The sequence below is a fragment of the Delphinapterus leucas genome, chromosome 3 (assembly GCF_059928025.1).
Source record: "Delphinapterus leucas isolate spDelLeu-1000000601 "Yukka" chromosome 3, BTC_Dleu_Yukka2, whole genome shotgun sequence".
NCBI classification, from domain to species: domain Eukaryota; kingdom Metazoa; phylum Chordata; class Mammalia; order Artiodactyla; family Monodontidae; genus Delphinapterus; species Delphinapterus leucas.
The window spans coordinates 108,244,962-108,271,532 of record NC_143131.1 but is presented as its reverse complement, the minus strand read 5'-3'; the positions used below and the strand labels follow the sequence as shown (position 1 = coordinate 108,271,532).

At 37.0% G+C, this 26,571-nt stretch overlaps 1 protein-coding gene and 1 pseudogene across 7 annotated transcripts in view; both read right to left on the bottom strand.

Moving 5' to 3' along the window:
- Positions 1-434: 434 nt before the first annotated feature.
- Positions 435-26,571, bottom strand: part of SLC27A6 (solute carrier family 27 member 6) — a 79,155-nt gene continuing 53,018 nt past the window's right edge. For 2 of the 7 annotated variants that reach the window (XM_089909268.1, XM_089909264.1), the window contains exons 6-11: positions 25,519-25,609; positions 22,567-22,765; positions 21,201-21,298; positions 19,906-20,036; positions 15,240-15,976; positions 435-11,491 (exon numbers count right to left, since the gene is read on the bottom strand). In XM_089909268.1, coding sequence (XP_089765394.1) covers positions 15,800-15,976; positions 19,906-20,036; positions 21,201-21,298; positions 22,567-22,765; positions 25,519-25,609 — 696 coding nt within the window. In that variant the 3' untranslated portion in view covers positions 435-11,491; positions 15,240-15,799. Of the gene's footprint in view, positions 11,492-15,239; positions 15,977-19,905; positions 20,037-21,200; positions 21,299-22,566; positions 22,766-25,518; positions 25,610-26,571 lie in introns of those variants that run through there. The other 5 variants (XM_089909265.1, XM_089909266.1, XM_022588709.2 and 2 more) reach the window with 5 other exon arrangements.
- On the bottom strand, positions 11,498-15,244 carry LOC111182345 (17S U2 SnRNP complex component HTATSF1 pseudogene; annotated as a pseudogene).

The following is a 26,571-nucleotide window of genomic DNA, read 5'->3' as shown; positions in this document are numbered from 1 at the left end:
GGGCTCTAGACTGGTGGGGACATGCACTCTTGGATTGTTCCCAGTACTGTGTTACTACAGACAACGCCCAAGTCAATGACCTTGTAAATATTTCTTTCTGCATACAGCCAGGTGCATCTGTTTGAATAAATTCCCAGAAATGAGATCACCAGACCAAAGATACATGTTTTAAAATGTTAATAGATATTGCTAAACTGATTTCTATGGGGTTATATAACTTTACACTTGCATTGGCAATATATGAGGGCCTGTTTCCTTATTCCCTTGCCAACTGTTGTGAAACTTTTGAATTTTGCCAATGTGATAAGTGAAAAATAGAAGCAAAGTGTATTTCCAGTACATGTTTCCCTTATTATGAATAAGGTTGAACATTTTTTACACACTTATTTTCTCTGAACTGCTTATGTTCATAACCTTTGTTTTTTTTGTTGTTGTTTTTTGGTTTTTTTTTTTTTTACTGTGTTACTTATCTTTTCTAAGAGATCTTTATTTAAGAGATTATCTCTTATCTGTGATACAAGTTGCAGATATTCCCCCAGTTTTTCATTTGTCATTTGATTTGGTGGTGTTTTTTTCCCAAGCAGAAATTTCTCTTTTTTTCTTTTCTTTTCTTTTTTCTTTCTCCACCTCCTCTTTCTCCTCCTTCTCTTCTTCTCTCTCTTTCATGTTTCCTCCCCACTCTCTCCCACCCCTTTCAGTCTCTTCTCTTTCCTGTCATTCCTTTTATATAGTCAAATATCTTTATCTTTCCATTTTGATTTGCAAATTTTGAGTTATAATTGGAAAGGCCTTTGCCTCTCCAGTGTTATAAAGGAATTGGTCCATATTTTCTTTCAGTGTTTCACATTTAAATATTTCAAGTGCTTAGAGGTTATCCTCATATACAGTGTGGGGCATGAATTTCTTTTCCAGATGGCAATCTTGTTGTTTCAAGAAGATTTATTTAAAATTTCATCTTTGTCCTATTGCTGTCATACTGTGTACTAAATTCTTGTCTTTGTTTCAAACTTTTGATCATTTTCCATTGGCCTACCTGTCTATTCATGAACCAGGGACACATTACTTTAATTGCTGAGAGGTGATAATATGTTTTATTTATTTATTTTTAAAATTAATTTATTTATTTTTGGCTGCATTGGGTTTTTGTTGCTGCATGCGGGCTTCTCATTGTGGTGGCTTCTCTTGTTGTGGAGCACGGGCTCTAAGTGTGTGGGCTTCAGTAGTTGTGGCTCACTGGCTTCAGTAGTTGTGGCTTGCTGGCTTCAGTAGTTGTGGCTCACGGGCTCTAGAGCACAGGCTCAGTAATTGTGGCACATGGGCTTAGTTGCTCCATGGCATGTGGGATCTTCCTGGACAAGGGATTGAACCCACGTCCCCTGCATTGGTAGGCAGATTCTTAACCACTGTGCCACCAGGGAAGCCCTTATAATATGTTTTAATATGAGATATGACTCATTAGCCCTCATGGCTCTTCTTTTTTCAAAATTATCTTAGATATTTTTCCACACATACTTTAAAATCACCTTGTCTAGTTCTAGAAAAGGGAAGACTTTTTAAACATGGAAAATAACAGAACATACTTATATACTGAGGAAAATAATCAAATAGAGAGGAGAGGTTAAATTCAGAGGAGAAAGGGAGATAATCAGGAAGAATTCTTAAGTGGGGCAGAGGAGATGAGTTCCGGAACATATATAATAAGAATGACTTTTGATAGTAAAAGGAACATTCATTTCATGGCTAGCAAAATGAAAGTAATTAGCATATAGACATACATTTTTTGAATGCTATGAAAATGATGGTGTTCCCATATGGTGACTTATGTATTCTCAATTAAGTGTGAGGGGAGCTATCAGCTGAATGGAGTGGGGTGGATGAGGAATGGAAGATTGGAAAAGAATGAGGAAGTATTATATGGTGAAGAAAACATGAGAAACAAATTGGTTTAATGAAGATTGGGATTGACTGATGACATGAATTAGAGAGAGAAGGCTGTGAGTCCTTTGATGAAGTTTTCAGAGGATGAGGTGGCTGTATCAAAACATGAGGATGTTATAGCAAGATTGCAGGGTCCTCACAGGACCAGGAATCATAATAGTCCAGAATGGACCATGAGGTATACAGAGCATAACCTCTGGACCACAACATTGGGGTATATGAGTATGTACAACCTCCACTTCAGTGGACCAAAGGGAAATGGTACCCTCCAGGGAAAGCCACATTTCCAATAAGGCAAATAGTTGGAAGGATGGGTTTGATAAGACATTGAGGGTTTATAGGGGATTTGGTATGCACAGATCTGGGTTCTAAGAGGGCCTAGAGGAAACTCTGGGCAGCAGGGAGAGTTAGAGAATGAAAATAAAGAAATGGAACACAATACATAGCCAGAGCTCAGAATCTTAGGGGAGTTGTTAAAATGCAAGTTCCCAGGACCTATATCCAACAGAATTTCTGATTCAGTAGAGTTGGGTAGCACCTGAGAATCTGAATATTAAAAGATGCAAAAATGATTGTTACTCACTCTGGCCTTGAGAACCATGTCTCTTGTTGGAGGCTGGGGACTGTGGCAATAAGAGCTTCCTGCAGTAGTTTGATGAAGAGGAGGAAGCATCACTCTTCACAAGGTCAGGTTGTGTTGACTGAGAAACGCAATCATACTTTCACTCTCTCACCTCACTGCTGAAATGTGACAGAGTACACAGCTGTATGGTAATAATACAGCTATGCCCCTGTCTCCAGAAGGATGTGAGTCAAATAGTTTACATGGACTAAATGTCAGATTAAATCAAGAGACCAAAATTCTGACTAAGGAAAAGACAATGAAAGCACTGCAAGAGGTTAGTAAACTCCATAAACAGTTTTAGTACTGCATTTTAACTTTGACTTTTAATTTGGTGAAGACATTGCCCAGAGCTTTCTGGTCTGAAAACCACAGTCTCAATAATAAATCCTTTCACTAGTAAAAATGCAGATGTAACAAACAATGAAAGATCATCAGGAATGTGGTTCAAACTTGATTTTTGTTACACATTTAAAATTTTACTTACAAATTTACTGATATGTAGGCAGAATTAACAGCCAGTGTTCTTCCTCAAGAAGATAACACTCATGTATGAAGCTTATATCAGATGCTTTTTCCTCTTCTCTTGAACTGTCTTAATTCATCTTAAATACGTCAAGAAGTGGTACAATCTACAGAGAAGTGAATTTTATTGAGAGAGAAAATGACAACCTAAAAATTATTTCTACTGAGAAAGGTTGAGTATCTTAAATTCCCCCCTGTAATAACACTTAATTCAATTCTCTGCTATGTGTCTTATGATTTCCTTAAAGATGCCAAGATACTTAACTTTAAAATTGTCTTAAAAGCATACATAAGCAGTGTATGGCAGTTTTTCAATTCAAATGACACAGAGGGTAAAGAGTAAAAAGTAAAAACCCACCATTCCCCATCCAATTCTATACTTAATTAATTAGACTATCTGAAACTGTCCTTGTAAATATTTACACTTCTCAATGTATTTTTAACGAATGATAAATACCCTTTGTAACCTCCATTCTTACTGATATAACATGGAAATTATTCCATGTCAGCACATGCTGACTTTTCAGTCACTCTTTGTAATCATTGCAGAGCAACACAAAATATGGATTCTACTAATATTTATTTTACTTTTCTATATTTTAGGTTGTCTTCAATTCTTCAATTAATAATGTTGCCCTGAACTGAATATAATCTGACATAAATACTGGCTCACTATCAATAACTTTTTATTCCTAGAAGTAGAATTGTTGGGTCAAAGTTACATGCATTTTATATTCTGATAGGTACTATCCTCCAGAAAGTTGAACCCACTTATAGGTCCACCAACAATGCCTATAAGAGTTCTATTTTTAGTATGTTGCCAGAGCTAGACAGATCCAATCTTCTTAATTGTTCAAATCTCATTGGTAAAAAGTATCTCATCCTTATTTTTAAGTTACAGTTTCCTAATTTGTAATGAATCTTAAGACTTCTTTCCCCAGTGCTTCATAGACATCTATAATTTTTCCATTGAATTTCACATTCTCTATGCTATAATTATTATTTGCATTACATCTACACAGAGTATAAGCCCCCAAAACAGTATTACAAATTATGCTTTAAACAAAGAAATAATATTTTTAAACAAAGAAATAACATAATCTTTTATATTTACCCACATATTAACCATTTTCAATATTCTTCATTCCTTCCTGAAGACAGGAGTTTCTACTTGCTCTTATTTTTCCTTGGTCTATAGAAGCTACCGTCGTATTTCTCCTAATACATGATTCCTGGTTATAAATTTTTTTATCTGAAACTTCTTTTATTTCATTTTCATCCTTAAAGAATACATTTCCAGCATATAGAATTCTGGCTTCAGTTATTTATCATTTTAAAAATATTATTCCATTTTCTTCTGTCTTTCATAGTTTCAATGAGAAGTCAGCCATAATTCAAACTGGTGGTTTATTCTTTTTTTTTTTTTTTAATTTTTATTTCTTTAGTTTTGGCTGTATTGAGTCTTTGCTGTTGCACATGGGCTTTCTCTAGTTGCAGAGAGAGGGGGCTACTCTTCGTTGTGGTGCACAAGCTTCTCATTGTGGTGACTGCTCATTGCGGTGACTTCTCTTGTTGTGGAGCACGGGCTCTAGGTGCATGGGCTTTAGTAGTTGTGGCACGTGGGCTCAGTAGCTGTGGCTCGCAGGCTCTAGAGTGCAGGCTCAGTAGCTGTGGTGCACGAGTTTCATTGCTCCATGGCATGTGGGATCTTCCCAGACCAGGGATCAAGCCCATGTCCCCTACATTGGCAGGAGAATTCTTAACCACTGTGCCACCAGGGAAGTCCTTTATTATTATTTTTAATGTAACATGCTGTTTTATTCTCTAACTACTGTTAAGAATTTCTCTTTATCTGTAGTTTCCAGCAGTGTGATCATAATGTGCCTAGGTATGGTTTTCTTTGTATTTTTCCAGTTTGAGGTTTGCTGAGCTTCTGGTATACTGAAAAAATTTTATGTCTATTGCCAAGATTGCTTTCAAAAATAACTCTCAAACCCTCAAACCTGTGCTGTACAGTAGGTCCCTGTTGGTTATCTATTTTAAACATAGCAGTGTGTACAAGTCAACCCAAAACGCCCGATCTCCCCTCCCATAACCATAAATTTGTTGTCTAAATTTGTGAGTCTGTTTCTGTTTTGTAAATAAGTTCAATTTGTATCATATTTTTTAGATTCTGCATATAAATGGTATCCTATGATATTTGTCTTTCTCTGTCTGATATACTTAACTTAGTATGATAATCTCCAGGTTCATCCATGTTGCTGCAAGTGGCACTATTTCATTCTTCTTAACGGCTAATATTCCATTGTATATAAGTACCACATCTTCTTTATTGATTCATCTGTTGATGGACATTTAGGTTGCTTCCATGTCTTGGCTATTGGAAACAACGCTGCAATGAACATTGGGGTGCGTGTATACTTTTGAACAATGGTTTTCTCTGGATATATACTCAGGAGTGGGATTGCTGGATCATATGGTAGCTCTATTTTAGTTTCTTAAGGAACCCCCATACTGTTCTCCATAGTGGCTGTATTACTTTACATTCCCACCAACAATGTAGGAGGGGTCCCTTTCTCCACACCCTCTCCAGCATTTATTGTTTGCAGACTTTTTTTTTTTTTTTTTGCGTTATGCAGGCCTCTCACTGCCGTGGCCTCTCCTGTCGCGGAGCACAGGCTCCGGACGTGCAGGCTCAGCAGCCATGGCTCACGGGCCCAGCCACTCTGCAGCATGTGGGATCCTCCCAAACTGGGGCATGAACCCGTGTCCCCAGCATCGGCAGGCAGGCTCCCAACCACTGCGCCACCAGGGAAGCCCTGTTTGCATACTTTTTGATGATGGTCATTCTGACTGGTGTGAGGTGATATCTCATTGTCTTATTTATTTTTTTAAACATCTTTATTGGAGTATCTCATTGTCATTTTGGTTTGCATTTCTCTAACAATTAGTGATGTTGAGCATCTTTTCATGTGCCTCTTGGCCATCTGTATGTCATCTTTGGAGAAAAGTCTATTTAGATCTTCTGCAAAGTTTTCTTTGTGATATCGAGCCACATGAGTTATTTGTAAATTTTGGAGATTAGTCCCTTGTCAGTCGGATTGTTTGCAAATATTTCCTCCCATTCTGTGGGTTGTATTTTTGTTTTGTTTATGGTTTCCTTTGCTGTGCAAAAGATTTTGAGTTTAATTAGGTCCCATTTGTATATTTTTGTTTTTATTTCCATTACTCTAGGAGGTGGATCAAAAAAGATCTTGCTGTGATTTACGTCAAAGAGTGTTCTTTCTATGTTTTCCTCTAAGAGTTTTAGAGTGTTCAGTCTTACATTTAGGTCTTTAATTCATTTTGTGTTTATTTTTTGTGTATGGTGTTAAAGAATGTTCTAATTTTTTAATATGTGGCTGTCCAGTTTTTCCAGCACCATTTATTGAAGAGATTGTCTTTTCTCCATTTTATAGTCTTGCCTCCTTTGTTGTAGATTAATTGACCATAGGTGCATGGGTTTATTTCTGGGCTTTCTATCCTGTTCCATTGATCTGTATTTCTGTTTTTGTGCCAGTATCATACTGTTTTGATGATGGTAGCTTTGTAGTATAGTCTGAAGTCAGGGAGCCTGATTCCTCCAGCTGTTTTTCTTTCTCAAGATTGCTTTGGCTATTTGGGGTCTTTTGTGTTGCCATACACGTTTTAAGATTTTATGTTGTTGTTGTTCTAGTTCTGTGAAAAATGCCACTGGTAATTTGATAGGCATTGCATTGCATCTGTAGATTGCTTTGGGTAGTATAGTCATTTTGACAATATTGATTCTTCCAATCCAAGAACATGGTATTTCTTTCCATCTGTTTGCGTCATCTTCTATTTCTTTCATCAGCATCTTACAGTTTTCAGAGAACAGGTCTTTTGCCTCCTTAGGTAGGTTTATTCCTAGGTATTTTATTTTTTTGATGTGATAATAAATGGGATTGTTTCTTTAATTTCTCTTTCTGACCTTTTGTTGTTAGTGTATGGAAATGCAACAGATTTCTGTGTATTTATTTTGTATCCTGCAACTTTACTGTATTCATTCACGAGCTCTATTACTTTTCTGGTAGCATCTTTAGGATTTTCTATGTATAGTATCAGGTCATCTGCAAACAGTGACAGTTTTACTTCTTCTTTTCTGATTTGGATTCCTTTTATTTCTTTTCCTTCTCTGATTGCCGTGGCTAGGACTTCCAAAACTATGTTGAATAAGAGTGGCGAGAGTGGACATCCTTGTCTTCTTCCTGATCTTAGTCGAAATGCTTTCAGTTTTTCACCATTGAGTATGATGTTTGCTGTGGGTTTGTCATATATGGGTTTATTATGTTGAGGTAGGTTCTCTCTATGCCCACTTTCAGGAGAGTTTTTACCATAAATGGGTGTTGAATTTTGTCAAAAGCTTTTTCTGCATTTATTGAGATGATCATATGGTTTTTATTCTTCAATTTGTTAATATGGTGTATCACATTGATTGATCTGTGTATATTAAAAAATCCTTGCATTCCTGGGATACATCCCACTTGATCATGGTGTATGATCCTTTTAATATGTTGTTGGATTCTGTTTGCTAGTATTTTGTTCAGGGTTTTTGTATCTATGTTCATCAGTGATATCGGTCTATAATTTTCATTTTTTGTGATATCTTTTTCTGGTTTTGGTATCAGGGTGATGGTGGCCTCATAGAATGAGTTTGAGAGTGCTCCTCTGCAATTTTTTGGAATAGTTTCAGAAGTCTATGTGTTGACTCTTCTCTGCTCGTTTGATAGAATTTGCCTGTGAAGCCATCTGGTCCTAGACTTTTTTTTGTTGCAAGTTTTTTAATCACAGTTTCAATTTCAGTACTTGTGATTGGCCTGTTCACATTTTCTATTTCTACATGGTTCAATCTTGGAAGATTGTACCTTTCTAAGAATTTGTCCATTTCTTCTAGGTTGTCCATTTTATTGGCATATAGTTGCTTGTAGTAGTCTCTTATAATCCTCTTGATGAGTCTGGCTAAAGGTTTATCAATTTTGTTTATCTTTTCAAAGAACAGGCTTTTAGTTTCATTTTTCTTTTCTATTATTTTCTTCATCTCTATTTCATTTATTTCTGCTCTGATCTTTATGATTTCTTTCCTTCTACTAGCTATGGGTTTTGTTTGTTCTTCTTTCTCTATTTGCTTTAGGTGTAACGTTAGGTTGTTTATTTGAGATTTTTCTTGTTTCCTGAGGTAAGACTATATTGCTATAAACTTCCCTCTTAGAACTGATTTGCTGCATCCCATAGGTTTTTGATCATTGTGCCTTCATTTTCATCTGTCTCTAGGTATTTTCTGATTTCCTCTTTGATTTTTTCAGTGATCCATTGGTTGTTTAGTAGCATATTGTTTAGCCTCCAGGTGTTTGTGTTTTTTACAGTTTTTTTTTCTTGTAGTTGATTTCTAATCTCATAGCCTTATGGTAGGAAAAGATGCTTGATATGATTTCAATTTTCTTAAGTTTACTGAGGCTTGCTTTGTGGACCAGCATTTGATCAATCCTGGATAATGTTCCATATGCACTTAAGCAGAATATGTATTCTGCTTTTGGATGGAATGCTCTTTAAATAACAATTAATTCCATTTGGTCTAAAGTGTCATTTAAGGCCTGTGTTTCCTTATTGATTTTCTGTCTGGATGAGATGTCCACTGATTTAACTGGGGTGTTAAAACTCCCCCACTATTATTGTGTTACTGTCATTTTGTCCTTTTATGGCTGTTAGTATCTGCCTTATGTATTGAGGCACTCTTATGTTGGGTGCCTATATATTAACAATTGTTATATCTTCTTCTTGGATTGATCCCTTGATCATTATGTAATTTCCTTCTTTGTCTCTTGTAACAGTCTTTATTTTCAAATCTATTTTGTCTGATATGAGTATTGCTATTCCAGCTTTCTTTTGGTTTCCATTTGCATGGAAGACTTTTCTCCATCCCCTCACTTTCAGTTTGGATGTGTCCCTAGATCTAAAGTGGGTCTCTTGTAGACAGTGTACAAAATAAGACCGGTCTTATATTTTGTATCCATTCAGCCAGTCTACGTCTCTTGGTTGGAGCATTTAATCCATGTATATTTAAGGTAATTATCGATATGTATGTTCTTATTGCCATTTTGTTAATTGTTTTGGATGTGTTTTTATAGGTCTTTTTTCTTCCCTTCCTCTTTTGTTCTCTTCTCTTGTGATCTGATGACTAACTTTAGTGTTGTGTTTGGATTCCCTTTTATTTTGTGTGTGTGCATCCATTATAGATTTTCGGTTTGCAGTTACCATGACATTTTGATGTGGCCATCTATATATAAACAAGATTGTTTTCAGTTGCTGGTCTTTTAATTTCAAGTGCATTTCCAATATCCTGCGTTGTGCTTTCCTCATCTCACAATTGCTTGTTTTGATATCATATTTGTGTGTGAATGATTTCCTACCTTTATTGTATGGTTGGCTTTACCAGTGAGCTTTTCTATTCATAATTTTCTTGTTTCTAGTTGTGGCCTTTTCTTTTTCACATAGAGAATTTCCTTTAGTATTTGTTGCAAAACTGGTCTGGTGGGGCTGAATTCTGTTAGCTTTTGCTTGTCTGTAAAGCTTTTGATTTCTCTGTCAAATCTGAATGAGAGCCTTGCTGGGTATAGTATTCTTGGTTGTAGATTCTACCCCTTCATCACTTTTTATTGTGCTGTTCCCTACTGGCATGCAGAGTTTCTGCTGAGAAATTAGCCAATAACCTTATGGGAGTTCCCTTGTATGTTAATTTTGCTTTTCCCTTGTTGCTTTCAATATTTTTTCTTTGTCTTTATTTTTTGTCAGTTCGATTACTATGTGTCTCAGTGTGTTCCTCCTTGGGCTTATCCTGCCTGGGACTCTCTCTGGACTTGGGTGGCTGTTTTCTTTCCCATGTTAGGGAAGTTTTCAGTTATTATCTCTTCAAATATTTTCTCAGGTCCTTTCTCCCACTCTTCTCCTTCTGGGACCCCTATCATGCAATTGTTGGTGTGTTTATCCCAGATATCTCTTAGACTGTCTCCATTTCTTTTCATTCTTTTTGCTTTATTCTGTTCCGTGGAGTGAATTCCCCCATTCTGTCTTCCAGCTCACTTATCCGTTCTTCTGCCTCAGTTAATCTGCTTTTGATTCCTTCTAGTGCATTTTTCATTTCAGTTATTGTATTGTTCATCTGTTTGTTTGTTCTTTAGTTGTTTTAGGTCTTTGTTAAACATTTCTTGTATTTTCTCTATCTGTGCCTCTATCTTTTTCTGAGATCTTGGATCATCTTCAGTATCATTATTTTGTATTCTTTTTCCAGTAGATTGCCTATCTCCACTTCACTTAGTTGTTCTTCTGGAGTTTTATCTTGTTCCTTCATCTGGGATATATTCCTCTGCTGTCTCATTTTGTCTGGCTTTCTGTGATTGTGGTTTCCATTATGTAGGCTGCAAGGTTGTAGTTTGTCTTCCCCTAGTGGATGAGGCTGTCTAAGAGGCTTGTGCAGGCTTCCATTCGGGAGGGACTGGTTCCTGCCCACTGGTAGGTGGAGTTGGGTCTTATCCCTCTGGTGGGCAGGGCCAAGTCATGGAGTGTGTTTATCAGGTAGCTGTGTGCTCAGGAACACTTTAAGCAGCCTGTCTGCTGATGGGTGGGGCTGTGTTCTTGCCCTGTTGGTTGTTTGGCCTGAGGTGTCCCAACACTGGAGCCTACAGGCTATTGTGTTGGGCTAGGTCTTGTTGAGAAAATGGTGGTCTCCGAGAGGGCTCACACAAGTGAGTATTCGCCAGAATTACTGCTGCCAGTGTCCTTGTCCCTGCAGCTAACCACAGCCACCCCCCCACTTCCACAGGAGACCCTCCAGTACTACCAGGTAGGTCTGGCCCTGTCTCTTATGAGTTCACTGCTTTTATCCCTGGGTTTTGGTACATATGAGACCCTGTGTGGACCCTCCAAGAGTGGAGTTTCTGTTTCCCCCAGTCCTGTGGAATTCCTGTGATCTAACCCTGCTGGACTTCAAAGCCAGATTCTCTGGGGGTTCCTCCTCCAATTGCCAGACCCCCAGGCTAGGGAGCCTGACATGTGGCTCAGAACTTTTACTCCTGTGGGAGAACTTCTGTGGTATAATTATTTTCCAGTTTGTGATCATCCACCTGGCATGTATGGAATTTGATTTTATCATGATTGTACCCCTCTTACAGTCTCATTGTGGTTTCTCCTTTGTCTTTGGATGTAGGGTATCTTTTTTTGGTAGGTTCCAGTGTCTTTTGTTGATGGTTTTCAGCAGTTAATTTTGATTTTGGTGTTGCTGTAAGAAGAGGTGAGCTTGTGTCCTTCTACTCCACAATCTTGTCTCCCAATCTAGTCTCCAGAGATTTTAAAGGGCTATGAATTAGTAAAAAAAGTTCATTCAGAGTTATAGCATTTTAATCTAAATTAAAAATATAAAGGCAAAACAGCTTTTTAATGGGAAAGGTAAAGAACAGCCAGATCATCAATATAAAAATTAAATGCCAATTTCTTCATTTACTTAATACTTTTCTAATAAAGACAATTAATCCATTCTCATTTATATAGTGGTAACATGGATATCCTTAGATTTATTTAACTTTTTCTATTTCTATTCATTTAAAAAACTTCTCTTAAAATTACAGATTTTTGCAAAACTGATATTATTTCTCTTTCATTTTTTTTTCATTTGAAAGTGTGACCTTTTATTTCTATGCTACTTATGGTTAATATTTACATTTAAAAAATGTTTTAACTTTATAACACATGTTTTCCTAACAATGACAAAAAGGAACTATCTGCAACTTCTCTTCCCACCAAAATAAACTTTCTAGCATGTGGAGGCAACATGAGGCAAAGTCAACTTTCCTTCTGGTTGTACAGAGAATTAGGTTTATGGGCAAAGGAGTTTGCTGCTGGGTCCTACTCTACTTCTTCCTTTTTTTTTTCATATTAACAACTTATTTTTTATTTTTGAATATCACAAACTTCAATCAGAATACTTTAAAAAATATTATTCTGCATGCACTTAACAAATTTGACAAAGGGCAAGGATCCAGTTGACTTGTATTATGCTATGAAGTTTGAATTGAACAGCCAATTCACATATATTTAAAACTGTTAAGTACAGGTAGCCATGAACACTTCACTGCATTAATCTGATGGCATCCTACCTCTAGGCACACGTTCATGTAACACTACTAGTAATTACCCTGGAGCAGAGGCAAAATGGAGATGGAGGAATTGCCCCACAAAGCAAGTTTAAGGGATTAAACAGCGTCGTCATCACTACTGAGGACAAAGTTGCTGCCTGTGGACAGGGGCCCTTCCTCCTTAACATTACCTAAACCACCTGCAGTCTCTCTCTCATCAGAATCTTCAAACAACTTGTCACTGGAATTGTCATCAAACAACTTCTCGTTGGAATCTTCATCTTTGAACATCTTTTCATCTATGTCTTCATCTTCCTTTACAGTTACATCTTCCTCATCTTCTTTTCCATCTGAATCTTCAAACACCTTTTCATCTGCATCATCTTCTTCATTCTTTTCATTTGCATCTCCCAGCCCCTTTTCTTATGCATCTTCTTCGTCCTCTTTTTCATCCGACTCATCGTCAAATACTTTTTCATATGTTTCTTCCTTCTCATCTGACTCTTCGTCAAATTCCTTCTCAGAGCCTTCTTCATCACACTTTCCTGGAGCTGTCATCTTTGAATTCTGATTTTTCAGAGTCATTTTCTTCTAACTCTTCTTCAGAAACGTTTTCATTAAATTCCTTTTCAGAGCCCTCTTCCTCAAAACCTTTCTCAAGACCGTTCTCTTTTAACTCTTTTTCGGAGTCATCTTCAAATTGCTTTTCCGAGCACTCTTCAGACCCTTGTTCTGAGCTGCTGTCTTCAGCTGCCTTTTGGGGGCTGGCCTCCTCCTCAGACTCCTGCTCAAGGCCATTCTCATCAGGATCCGTTTTGGGTCTCTTCTTTTTGGACTCTCATTCAGGGCCATTCCCTTTCGACTCTTTTTTAGGACTACCCTCTTCATGCTACATCTCTGGGCTGCCTTCTCTGGACTCTCCGTTGGAGAAGTCTTCTTCATGCTCTCTTTTGGGACAGCCTTCCTCAAAGTCTCTTTTGAGGCAGCTCTCTTCAGATTCTTTTTGGGGACAGCCTTCTTCAGCCTCTTTTTCAGGGCCACTTCTTTTAGCATCTTTTTTAGAAGAAGCTTCTTCATCTTCTCCCCATCTTCTGTTTTTTCAAACTTCTTTTCATCTATAAGTTCTTCAAATGCCATTTCAGTTGAGGCTTCTTGAACATTCATTTGAGATGTGCCAGGGTGCTCTGAAAAATGCCTAACTCTAGAAGGCCCCACCCTTCTAGAGCACAGAAGGAATTTGAAAGCTGAAGGCCTCTGTTGGCCTCAGGAGTGTTGAGGGAAGCCTCCCATCCTCTCAGCCTTTCCTCCCTTTCTCTTGTGGTCTCCTCCACCTGATAATCTGTAGTCCCATCACACACTTGGGCAGTGATTTGATGGCCACCAAACCACATTCCATTGAGGGTTTGAATACAATAACCAACTTCCTCCGGGTCCCTATAGGACACAGGCCACACCATGAGGGTGCCTATCAAAGAGAAGGAGCTTCCTAATTTGTCCAAACTTTGAACACTCTACTTGAAGGTCTTCTCTGATCTTGTTTGGCACCAGTGGATCATCCTCAAAATCCATACGATGAAACATATTTTTGATGATGACAACTTGCTTGTGGTGTATTCAGGCTGGGCCAGCTCTTCTCTCAGGTCTCCAATCCAACTGCTTTTGTTGCATAGACAACTTTTTCTTGTAGTCTTTGCACTTCTTCTTATTCTTTGAGGTGTCATATTCCCCTTTCAGTTGAAACTTTGCCACCTCCATATGTAATTTGTAGTCTCTAATTTCATCTTCATCCAAAAGTTTTAATGTGAGATCCACAGATTCTCTCTTCAAATAACAGCAAAGTCCATCTCCTTTAAGATTTCCTTGATTATCTTTGTAAAGCTTGACCTTAAATTCTTGTTTGAAGATCTCTCATAATAATGCACAACTTGGACATGAGCTGTATAAATTCATCCACTGTAATGTCTGGAGGCAAATCAGACACATATACATTTGTATTTCTGTCTTCAACATGAAACCATCCTGATTCAGCCTTTCTCTTTTCTCCCCTCTTTTTGGGATAACTGGGTTTGGGAGTTTTTCTTTGCAGAGGTTCTTCTGTAGTCCTAGCGCTGATATCTTGGACACTCGCAGTAGAACTAGATGCACCATCATTAGAAAATCCATAATTGGCCTGATATGTAGCAATAAAATCTTCAGTGATCTTGGGGAACCAAGCCTTCTTGTCCAGGTCCCATTCATACGGGGTGTCAATCGGCTGCTGCCCAAAAGAATTGGTTTCTCCACTGGGATCTTTCTGGGCATCACAGTCCTTGGTGTCTCCGTACAATTCTTGCATTCACAACTGCTCATCAAACTCGTCATTCGCATCCAAGTTGTTGCCGCTCATGTTGACGACTTAGCCCAGGGGCAGGGTCCAGGCGAGCGAAGAGGCCAAGCTGACGCTGGTTCACCCTGCCAGGTCTTGCCACCGCTGCTCGATCCAGAACATGGCAGGAGCGCACACACGAGCTGCCGCCACCGATCAGGTCTGAGACGACTGTGGCTCCCACGGCAACGTCCAGAAACCACTTGAAAATGGAGGCCCACTTAGGCTGGTGCAGTCGCCATTGTCCCCTACTCTGCTTCTTAGTCCAACTCCACCACCCCCTCCCATGGAAGTTAGCTCACTTTGGTAAGAGAGTCTCTTATATGTTTTTGGCTTGAGGCAAACACTGGAGGCTGGTGCTTCCACATGGAGATAAGTATCATTGTGCTTATTACACTATCCTTATGATACATTTCCCAGTTAACTACTCAAAAACCTGTTCACACTCAAAGCCTTTATGCCTCTGATCTTAGTGTTAACACATGGGTCCTAGTCTAGCCTATTCTTTCCCTGTATTATTAGTGGTTCCTACAGCTCTGTTGGATTTTAGCATCAATTTGATCCCATTTATATATCTTCCCAAAATTCCTAAATGCTTTGGGCTTACCAGTTTTCGTGCTTTGTTGTTTCATATTTTTACATTTCTTCTAGCATCTTAATGTGATTTTAGGATAAGGGAGACAGGAGCACATACATTTAGTTAGTTACCTTCCTTTGGATGAATATTTACAATTAAAAACATCAAAACAAAACTTCAAAACTCATATTAATAAAGATGGTTTTATTGAGTTATAGGACAGGGCACATAAAAATCAAATATTTGATTAAAATTTAACCCTTTACTCAAAACTAGAAATTTTAAATATTAATAAGTAAATTTTTAGCAGATGTCTAAATTGTTAACCACTTATTAATTATTTAAAAACTTTAAGGCAGATATTTACTTATGCACTGAATCCCAAATAGGTAAAAAGAATAATCACCCAAAGTTTGTTATCAATTAAAACAAATTAAAGTTAGTACTTAATTAAAGAAAACTTGTTGCATGTTAAGGAAATATAGCACATGCTTAATGTCAGTTCCCTGTCCCCATTTCATATTAAAGAATCACATACTCTCCTTTCACTTCTCCTAAGCAGCATAGGAAAATCCCATATATAAAAAAGCTTAAAGTTTAATCTTCCCTAATACTATCTGATCATAAATTTCTTTGGTCAATGGAATGTATGATTTTTTCAACTTATCCATGAAGTAAAGTGGATCAGAAATTTTCAATGGACTAAATCCTTCTTCCACCAACCGAAACTTCTGTAGTTTGAATGTTCCTGTTGTTTCCATCTTTTCCTATAAAACAGTGACCAGGATTAGTGGAGTCAGTCAATATTATGTATAATATACAAATAAAATATTCGACAATATAGACTGTAATATTTAATGAAAGCATTTTTATATCCAGTGACCATCTCTATTTTCACTACTAATAATTTAATATTAGAAATTTTAAAATGCTCTTTAGAACATTTAAATCTTTACCTTGATTTTCCTGTGAGCTTCATTCAACATATAAGAATTATGAATATAGTTAATAACTGATTACAAATATGTCTAAAACATATAGGTTTATCTCTTCAATCCAATGTCAAGGCAATATTATGTACAAAGAATGCTACTAGATGGCAAGAAGATAAAAGCTATAAAAGATAGCAATCTATTCCATAAGGCAGAATACTGCAAGAACCAGAGGGGGTAAGGAATGATCTAAAACTTGGGTTCCCAAACTATGCACTGAGGTGCCTCATAGTACCTCAGTGAATTGCCAGAGTCCCCATAGGATATTTAAAACTTTCAAGGTAAACCCAGTGACATCTGTTGTCACACTACCAACTACTTGGTCAAGGTAGTTCAGTTTCAATATTAGTTTATGATACCTTGTTTTCAATGATGTCATATCTTTGAGAAACAGGGTTTTTGGTGGTTGCTATGATAAAAAGCAAGTATAACCAAAAATCAAGGTGGAATATGGAATTAGTCTGGCCCTGTTCAGCACAATCTAATTCCAACATTTGAGGAGCTGTGCAATGCCCAACTTACATCTCCTTAATACATGTGGTTATTTAAATATGAAATAAAAGCATTTTTCTTTCCACTTATATGCATTATTTTTTCAAACAGCAACTAATTTATTAGACCTAAATAGTTATTTTGCTTTGCCCTAAGTACTGAATAAATGAATGTTTAGGTATTTGTTTTGGCCCAAGAGTGCCATGAATTAACTACTAAGACACTAAAGATGTTATGAATCGAGAAAGTTTAAGAATCTTTGCTTTAAGAAACTTAAAGGAGACAAGGATATTATCTCTGTGGTAGTTTCAGGCATAGGGAAGCAACCTTGTTTTAAGTCAGATGACATGCAGGGTCCATACAAGGTTCTATGAATAGTTTGGCCATTTTTATGCATCCTTCTGAACGAATGCAACTAAGTCAACTTTTCTTTGAACCTTCTTCCCTGATCTCATCCTCTACCCAACACTGTCATCACAGAATGAGATGTAACTGTGTAAAAACACATATTCTTTTCTCTTTTTAAAAAAATTAGTTCACATTATACAATTTGACAGTCTGCCTTCTTTAAAAAAAAAAAATTAACTTGGTATGTTTCTCCAGGTTAGGTAATTTTCATCAAAATGGCACTTTTTAATGGTTTCATAGGATCTCATCTAATTATATATGTTAATTAACCTTACTCTTATTCTTGAACTTATATAGAGAATATTAAAAAATTTTACTACATAAATAATAACACTTTATATATAACATTTGTACATCTTTAATTATGTCCTAAGGGTAAATTTCTGGAAATGAAATTACTAAATCAAAATATATGCAAATTCTAAGAGCGTGATCACATATTTACCAAATTATTTTCAAGAGAGATGATAACAATTTGTGTTCCCAGAAGCAAAATGAAAGGACCAGTTTAATTTCATCTCAGCCATACTGAGTAATATCACATTTAAAAATTTTTTGTAAATTTATTGCTGAAAAGAATCCTTTTTAAATTTGTGCTAAACAGATCTTTAATAAGATAGTTGTCTTATTCATTTTGTCAGAAGTAACTTATATGTTTGCATTGCTTATATCAGATCATTTATTATAATTCATTAAATAATTTTAGTGCCGGGGCTTCCCTGGTGGCGCAGTGGTTGAGAATCTGCCTGCTAATGCAGGGGACACGGGTTCGAGCCCTGGTCTGGGAGGATCCCACATGCCGTGGAGCAGCTAGGCCCGTGAGCCACAACTGCTGAGCCTGCGCATCTGGAGCCTGTGCTCTGCAACAAGAGAGGCCGCGATAGTGAGAGGCCCGCACACTGCGATGAAGAGTGGCCCCCACTTGCCACAACTAGAGAAAGCCCTCACACAGAAATGAAGACCCAACACAGCAAAAATAAATTAATTAATTAATAAACTCCTACCCCCAACATCTTCTAAAAAAAGATAATAATAATACTTTTAGTGCCAACTAAGTGTCATTCATAGTGCTAACTATAGTAAATACTGTAATAAACATAACACTCATGGGCCAAGTTCTTTTAGGTGTTTAATGATCCTAAAATATTTTCTAAATTTGTACAAGATTGATTTAATCTTACAGAGGAGTCCTGTGACAAAATATTTCTTCTGCTTAACGACAGTGAATTTTAAGTTGCCCTTGGAGGAAAATGTTTAAAATATTATTTGATCCATCAACTTTCTACTCTACTAAGAATTAAAATCCATTCTTTCTGGGGCAAGATGGGAGGGGCAGGAGGGAGCTGGGTGTGGTTATAAAAGGGTAATGTGAGGGAGCCTTGTGGTGGTGGAATTGTCCATATCTTGACTATGGTCATTGATACATGAAGCTACACAGGTAATAAAAATGTATAGAGCTTAATACACACATACACACAAATGAGTACAAGTAAAACAGAGGAAATTTTAATAAGATGAGTGGATTGTATCAATGTCAATATCCTGTTTGTAATCATTTACACAGGATCTCTCTGTTTTATTTCTTACAAATGCATGTGAATCTGCAATTATTTCAAAAATTTCAATTAAAACCATGTTACTTCTTTTTCATATTTAGCTACCTTTATTATTTCAGAGGACTGCTATGAAAATAATGAGACAATATATGTAAAAGCTCTTAAAATATTATGTAAATGGAATATGTATTTATGACAGTTTAGATGATGTGTCTCATTGGCCAAGCAGTGACTTGGCCACAAGGATTACCCAGCAAATGCTTTAAAAAAGAATATTAAGTCAGCTATTGCTCTATCAGGGATGTAACAGTGATATGACAAACATATCCAGAAAAGTTCTATGTGATTGGATGTTAAGAGATGATGAGGACTAGCTTTGGGAAATTATATTTGAGGCACAATATTAAATGAATAAATGGCTGGATAAATGAGCAGGCAGAGTTACCCAGGAGCTGAGAAATTTCGTTTCCTTTTTATTGGACTTTACTCCAGCAGCCTAACAAGAGAAAGCCCACCTCTCAAAACCAGTGAGTTCAGAATTCCTGCAAAATATAAGGTCCCCGAAGGAGACTGGACAGAATGAAGATAAAAAATTAAAGGCAGGGGCTTCCCTGGTGGTGCAGTGGTTGAGAGTCCGCCTGCTGATGCAGGGGACACGGGTTCGTGCCCCGGTCCGGGAAGATCCCACATGCCGCGGAGCGGCTGGGCCCGTGAGCCATGGCTGCTGAGCCTGCATGTCCGGAGCCTGTGCTCCACAACAGGAAAGGCCACAACAGTGAGAGGCCTGCGTACCGCAAAAACAAACAAACCAAAAATCAAACAAAAAATTAAAGGCAAAATTGCTTAAAGCCAATTGCCCTGAGGGTCTACACACATCCTGCAGACACTTTGATGTCAGCTTGGTGGAACCTAATTTTAGGTACACAGCACCAAATGTCTTCACAAAGCATGAAGGCATGTGTAAGATTTGGGTTTGGCTTGCCACCATCACTGGGACCCTCATCTATCTGATTGAAGAGGAGGAGAGCAACAAGTAGGACAACAACAAAGAGTTCCTAGCATTTTATTGTCCTCCCTTCTATAATTAGGCTTCAAATATGGCATAAATTAGCATCCCAATGCTTTTCATTGTTCTTGAAATTTTCTAATAAAAATAAAATACACCTATTATCTAAGCGGTAAATATTATTTTATAACTAAACCATCTCCAGATTCCTGGTCTTAAATTTTATGGGTAGGTAAAATTACCTGAATTCTTAAAAATTGTGGGCAGGCATAAGCCGGTAAAAATGTTACAACTTGTTCATAAACTTTTTCCAAGTCTAAAGACATATTTGGTTTTAAAGTTATAGAAGCCATTCCTGCTTTTCCTTCATAATCTGAAAAAAAAAGTTTGTAATAGCATCAGTTTTACAAGTGGTAGGTGAACTTTTTAAAAAATCCAGTTAATTACACACTAATTGTTACAAATATAGACATTACATCTATTGCAGCAATAACAATGCAACAGTAGCATAAATGAGTGGGTCTTTCTGAGCATATGATTTACTCCCTAGAAATGATTTAGGAGAAAGGAAGTACAGAGTCTATGTTTAATTGTTTACACTACAGAAACGAAATAGATGGAATAGAAAACACCATAAGTGACCCATAATATGCATCCTGCCACTATTGTTATAAAATATTAAGAGGAAACTTTTTTTAAGGCAAATATATTTTAGAGAAATGTCCATGTTAAGCATCAATGCAAAAAATAAAGGGTATTATTCAATATATTCAAGTTAAGAAACTAGAGGCAGGTGTTTCCACAACTAATTCCACAGATCGCTTACTGTTTATCATGCCACCTTTTTTCCAGGGCTTTGGAATCTCTTGTAGCATTTTCCCAGCACCCAGTGCCTGTCTATTAGAGTTAATATCCTCTTTCTTTGCCCCCCTAGCCAAACATTCTCACACTCAGTGTCCCCTGCACCTACAAACATTAATTGGAAAATACTGTCATTTGTTTAAAAAAAAAAAAAAGGCAGTAAAGGGGAATAGCTGTCCTGTGATTTCAAGTTGGTCACTTTTCTTTGCCATTTTCACCAACGTGAGACAATCCTCATAGGCATATTTATAACGATAAATGAGGCCAACCACATTTTAAAATAATTTCTGAAAAAGATTCAACTTAACTACAAGTCAGTGTTATTAAACATTTAAATTAGAACATGTTCCTATTTAGTGGTATGTATAAACTCTAGTCATCAAGAGAAAAATAACAGACCATTGAAAAGCTGTAAATATTCTAGCAGTGAGTCACTGATCAGAGTTTTCAAGATCTGCTTAGAAATACACACATACATTAAAATGCAGTGGGTACCTTTCCCCTGGTGTGACCATGAAGTTTGCTAGCTTGGTCTAGGGCATTACTTGCCAAGCCAAAACTAAGATATTTATTTTAATATGTGAAAAATGAAATGCTGAGTTAATAAAATTGTTGCAAAGTGAAAGGAAAGTGGCACATTCTGAGAACCATTTCCAAACCTGAAACATATTCATACCTGGTACAGCCACACCATAGACATTTGTGTCCTGTATGAAATCCAACATTCCAACAATATCGGCAACCTCAGTGGTTGCAATATTTTCCCCTTTCCATCTAAACAAAAAACAAGTTCCAGTTAGTTACCTATACTTGAAGAATGAGGTGCCCAGCTTTAAGTTTTAGTGTCTTGCATTTGGCTCTGTGCAAGCACCTAATAATAAAAAATAATGGCAGTTTTCAAAATGAAAAACATTTCTAAGGAAGAACTTTTTTGAGAAGTCAACAAAGTCGGTATCTGTTTTTTATTTAAAATTACATCAGTTATCTGTTTTTTATTTAAAATTACATTATCTGTGTCTCATTGGTATCAACTGCTACTGTAAAAGGTTTTTTTTTAATATGTCATAAAAAATAACAACAAATCCCTCTTTGTTTTGTACTATAATAACAGTGAAGTACAAAGAAAGCATTCTCTATCTCTAATGACAGAAAAAACTGAAAGGAAAGCTATAGTTGTCTTTTGGTGTACTGACCCCCTTTAATTTCTACGAATTAACCCCTTTGGCTCTTTTAATGCATATGAATGTTTTAATTAAAATGAATTGACGGGCTTCCCTGGTGGCGCAATGGTTGAGAGTCCGCCTGCCTATGCAGGGGACACGGGTTCATGCCCCGGTCCGGAAAGATCCCACATGCCGCGGAGCGGCTGGGCCCGTGAGCCATGGCTGCTGAGCCTGCGCGTCTGGAGCCTGTGCTCGGCAACGGGAGAGGCCACAACAGTGAAAGGCCCACGTACCGCAAAAAAAAAAAAAAAATGATTTTACATAAGGTGACCCCCTAACATGACACAAAGAAGGTGAGGAAATATAATTCATTTATTCATTCAACGTTTTTGGACTGTCTACTGTCTGTCCTCTACTGTTCTATAGTCATTGATTAGTAAAGCAAAATAAATTCATAAGCCTAAAATAACCCTAAGGAATTAAAAAAGCAAATATAAGAAAGGGAAATTTTGCTGTTTCACTATTTTTGCCATTAGGTAAAGAATTAGACCATATTTGACTAAATTGGTTTTCTGTTTTAACCCTACCATTTAGACTTCACATCAGCCTGCCTGTATCATATGCTAAAAAAAAGGAGCTCACTGATTTGGACTCACAAGATTCGTTAAGATAATTACAAAAATGACATCAAAATGTAACTTATGTTTCAATCTAGAAACAGATGGGCAGTGAATTTTTAAACTGGTAGACATTATTGAGATAAAAGCTCTCCGTTCCCTGAAGGTAGGCAGCAGGTGGTGTATAATGTTTCCACAGAGCCTCACTCAGAGCAGGGTTCACAATCATGCAGCAAGCTTTGCAACCGACGCTATTTCATACCTGAAAGTGTCTCCAATACGGTCCCAAAAATAAAGGAAATTCTCCTGATCTTGGACCATTAAATCTCCAGTGTTAAAGTAAACATCTCCCTTCTTAAAAACATCACAAAGCAATTTCTTTTCTGTTTGCTTCCTATTTCCAGCATAGCCAAAGAAGGGATTCTTTGCATTCACTGGAGAAATGAGAAGTCCAGGTTCCCCTGGGAGAGAGGTATTTTCAGTGATTTGATTAAAACTATTATTATACACACCATGCATGTACCTAAGTTACATATGACCAACACATCCAGTGTAGCTTATATTACTTTCCTCTGAACTTATTTTTATTATATTTGACATCACTCTGGGTGCCTAAATCTAACACCGTTTCACGGACTGCCAAAGCACAAATCACTTTGGAAAAGCTAACAAAAAGGAAATTGAATATAAAGAAAGGAATATTAAATTTATTTGACATCCTGGGTGGATACAGCAATGGCTACTTTTTTTGATTATGTAGATTCTAACACTGATAATAATGACAATTATATAAATAACAACTACAATAATAATTTTAAATAAGATTATGATGGTAGCAATATTTATTTATTGGGCACTTACTATGGAGCAAGCCCCAAGAGAAATGCAACTGTCACCTTATTAATTTTTCAAAGAAATCCTTTGAAATTGATCATTATAATCCCTATTTCACAGGGAAGGCACTAGGGTCCAGAAGAAGGAAGTATGTTAGCAAAGTCCAACAGATAAAAAGGAATGGATCTAGAACTGAAATTCAAGTCCCTATGATTTTTCTGTACAATATTATCTCTGATTTAATAAATATGTTATTAGAAGCTTAAGAATATGTTTTATTCCTCTGGAATGTTACTCTGGAAATCCTCAATGGACAGGAGATAAGCCATGAAATTTATTAGTTTTAATTACATTTAGACACGTTATTTAAAATAATTTTTAATCAGACTTATTCAAGTTAATCAAGATACTGCCCAGCAATCAACAAGGTAAAAAACTACTAAGAGTAGAAGACAAAGGGGAGCAGCAATCACTTCCACAGAAGATTTCAAGGCCATTGCTGACTTATTTTGGCCACTGTGAAGAAAACTAACATCTATGTGATGGGTTAGATGAAGCTGTATTCCAGCAAACTCTAAAGCGATTTATGTCATTTTAACACTCTCTTTTCAATTCTTATTGCTCCCACTCCTCTGGACATTATGGGTTCCAAGGGCACACATACCACTGGCCAAAACTAGCCTGCCCTGACTCAGCAGGGACCCCTCACTGTCACTGTCATCACGGACACCATCATTAGCATCGTTAGCATAATCACTGCCATTGTTACACTTATTGAGCACTCTCTGGGTCACTATTCTGAGCACTTTACATATGTATCCCATCTCATCCTCATCACAAACCTGTAAGACAGGGCCTCATATTGTATTCATTTTACAAGTGAAATTGAGGAAGAAAAAGTAATTTGCCCAATATTACACAGCTGCCAAATGTTGAAGTTGGAATGTTTTCAACCAGGTCCATCTGACTCCAAAGGCTGTCCTCCCTCGCATATCCCATCCATCTACATCCCCTATATACATTTCAGAATTTTCTAAGCCTCTTATATTTCCCTTAAAATTTATGTTCTTTATTTTTCTTCTTCAGGACACAGGTGATAGTTTCTTCACTGACAAATTAATTATTGCAAATGCTTAAAAAGGTCAGAGTGTATACTTATCTTTCCCTCCCAGGCATACTTTATGAAAGACACAATGCTTTAATGTAAAATAAAATTGAGCAGTCCATAATGAGAATTACAAAATTGTAAAGCAGATATTTGCGGACAACCTGTTTTTGAAAAACCCTGAGGTCGCATAAGCAGTTCTGGGATTCAAGTTCCAATATCAGATATTATTGTAATTGTAATAAATAAAACACACTAGAAAAGAGTGCTTAAATAAAGTTCTTTGCAATCTCCTTAGAAGTGACTTTTTTCTTATATGCTGTCTATAGTGTTGAATTAGAGAAATATATTTGATAAATGCTCTTGAAATTCAGAGGATTGGGAAATTTGCTTTTTAAAAGACAAGGCTTATATTTTTGTCCAATCTTTCAGCTACCAGGAAAACAACCCAAACCCCAAAACCAAAACAAAGAAACCCGGGTCTGTGACCTTTATCTCCATATTTGAAGTCATCTCTGAAATGTAGTTTAAACATATTCTGAGGCAGTAAAAAGTAACTTTGGCCTGATTCTTTCAGACTGGATCTCAAAACAATTCTAAGGGCGCATCTCTACATTTAATTTTCTAGATTGATTATATGCAGCCGCATGTTAACTGGGGCACTTGCTTTCATTAAAATTTCTAACCCAAAACTATGAGAAAGACTAGCCTGGTGGAGGGGGAGTGGGAGGAAGAAGAGAAAGGGAGGGAGGTAACTGGCCACATGACAGGCCCTCCAGAGGGCTCTGCATACATCATCTCATTAAACTATCAACAGTCACCTCCCAAAAGAAACACTGCTACCTCTACTCTGCATATGAAGAAAATGAGACTCAGACAGGTTGAGTGACCTACCCAAAGTTGGACAGTTTCTAAGTGTGAGAGCCCAGATTTGAATCCAAGTCTGTCTCACTTTCCACTATACATAGAATCATAAATTGCCATTCATTTTTATATTATATCTTGGTGGTACGGGACATCAGACATATGCCACTGTAAGAGTGGTGGATTAAGAGAACTATAAGCCCACAGTAATCACTTTTAAATTTTCGTAATTACCATCTGAGTGACCCACGTGGGGCCTCTAACTTCTAATAATTAAACCATTCTACCTGCATTAAAATTCCAAATAAGTCACATATTAGAAATAACCACTCTTTCTCTTCTAAATTCAGTAATTAAAGAGAAATTCAAGAACTTTGCCTGAGGAGACATCTTCAAATACAAGAATCTTACCTTTTTTCACACGACTACACCAGCCGTGTTCATTTCTAATGGGTTCATCTTTCTGAAAATCATACTTTATCAAGTCAAAAGTGAAAAAAAGCTGCAAAAACAGAATGAAACAAAAACAAGATTTAGTTATTTATTTGTACAATGACATCTCCTGGTAGTAGATTTAAATCTCAGTCAATTGAAATACAGAATTAGAATGTGGATTTATTAAAACAAGTAAGCTTTCCTGGTAAAAAGTTAAATAAATATTTAAAAATCAAAACTGAAGGTGTCAGTAACCAGCACTCATGTACTGGCATTTACTTTCACTTCTTTTATGTTGCACCTTACCTTAGAAAAGCCTTACTAATTCTAATCTTTTCAAGTTTTTTCTTTTTTTTGATGTGGACCATAAAGTCTTTATTGAATCTGTTACCATATTGCTTCTGTTTTATGTTTTGGTTTTCTGGCCCCGAGGCATGTGGGATCTTAGCTCCCCGACCAGGGATCAAAATCTTAGCCACTGGACAGCCAGGGAACTCCCCTAATTTGAGTACCAGGAAGCAATCCCTGCATGAAATCACATACTCTGCTAACTATAGTTAAGGGGACACTTTCTTGCCTTCTCTTTTTTGCAATCTTTCAAACATCCCTTGAAATGGAAAGTTTTAATAGAACTAAAATGTCAACTATGTGAATGCAAGGATTGTGTTGTGTATTTTAACTTACTATCCCTTGTAAAGGGACTAGATGCCTCAAAAGTACTTGTTTTTGTCACTTACTTAGACCTTTTCCCCAGGCCTTTCAACTTAATGTCCTTAAACTAACCCTCAGTACTTCTGTACACAGTTGTGGTGTAAGATGGAAATTTGTTGGAACATCCTCATCACATCAGGAAACAAGCTAATTGGACATCTCTCCTTGACCCCCAATATTTCCAGTTCCTCTGCTCTTGTAACGTTCATATTACCATGTCATGCAGATTCACAGATCCTCAAAATCTGACCCTGGGAGAGAACTGCAGATTGGTTCAATCCAACTCCCTCATTTCATGCATAAGAAAATTGAGGTTTT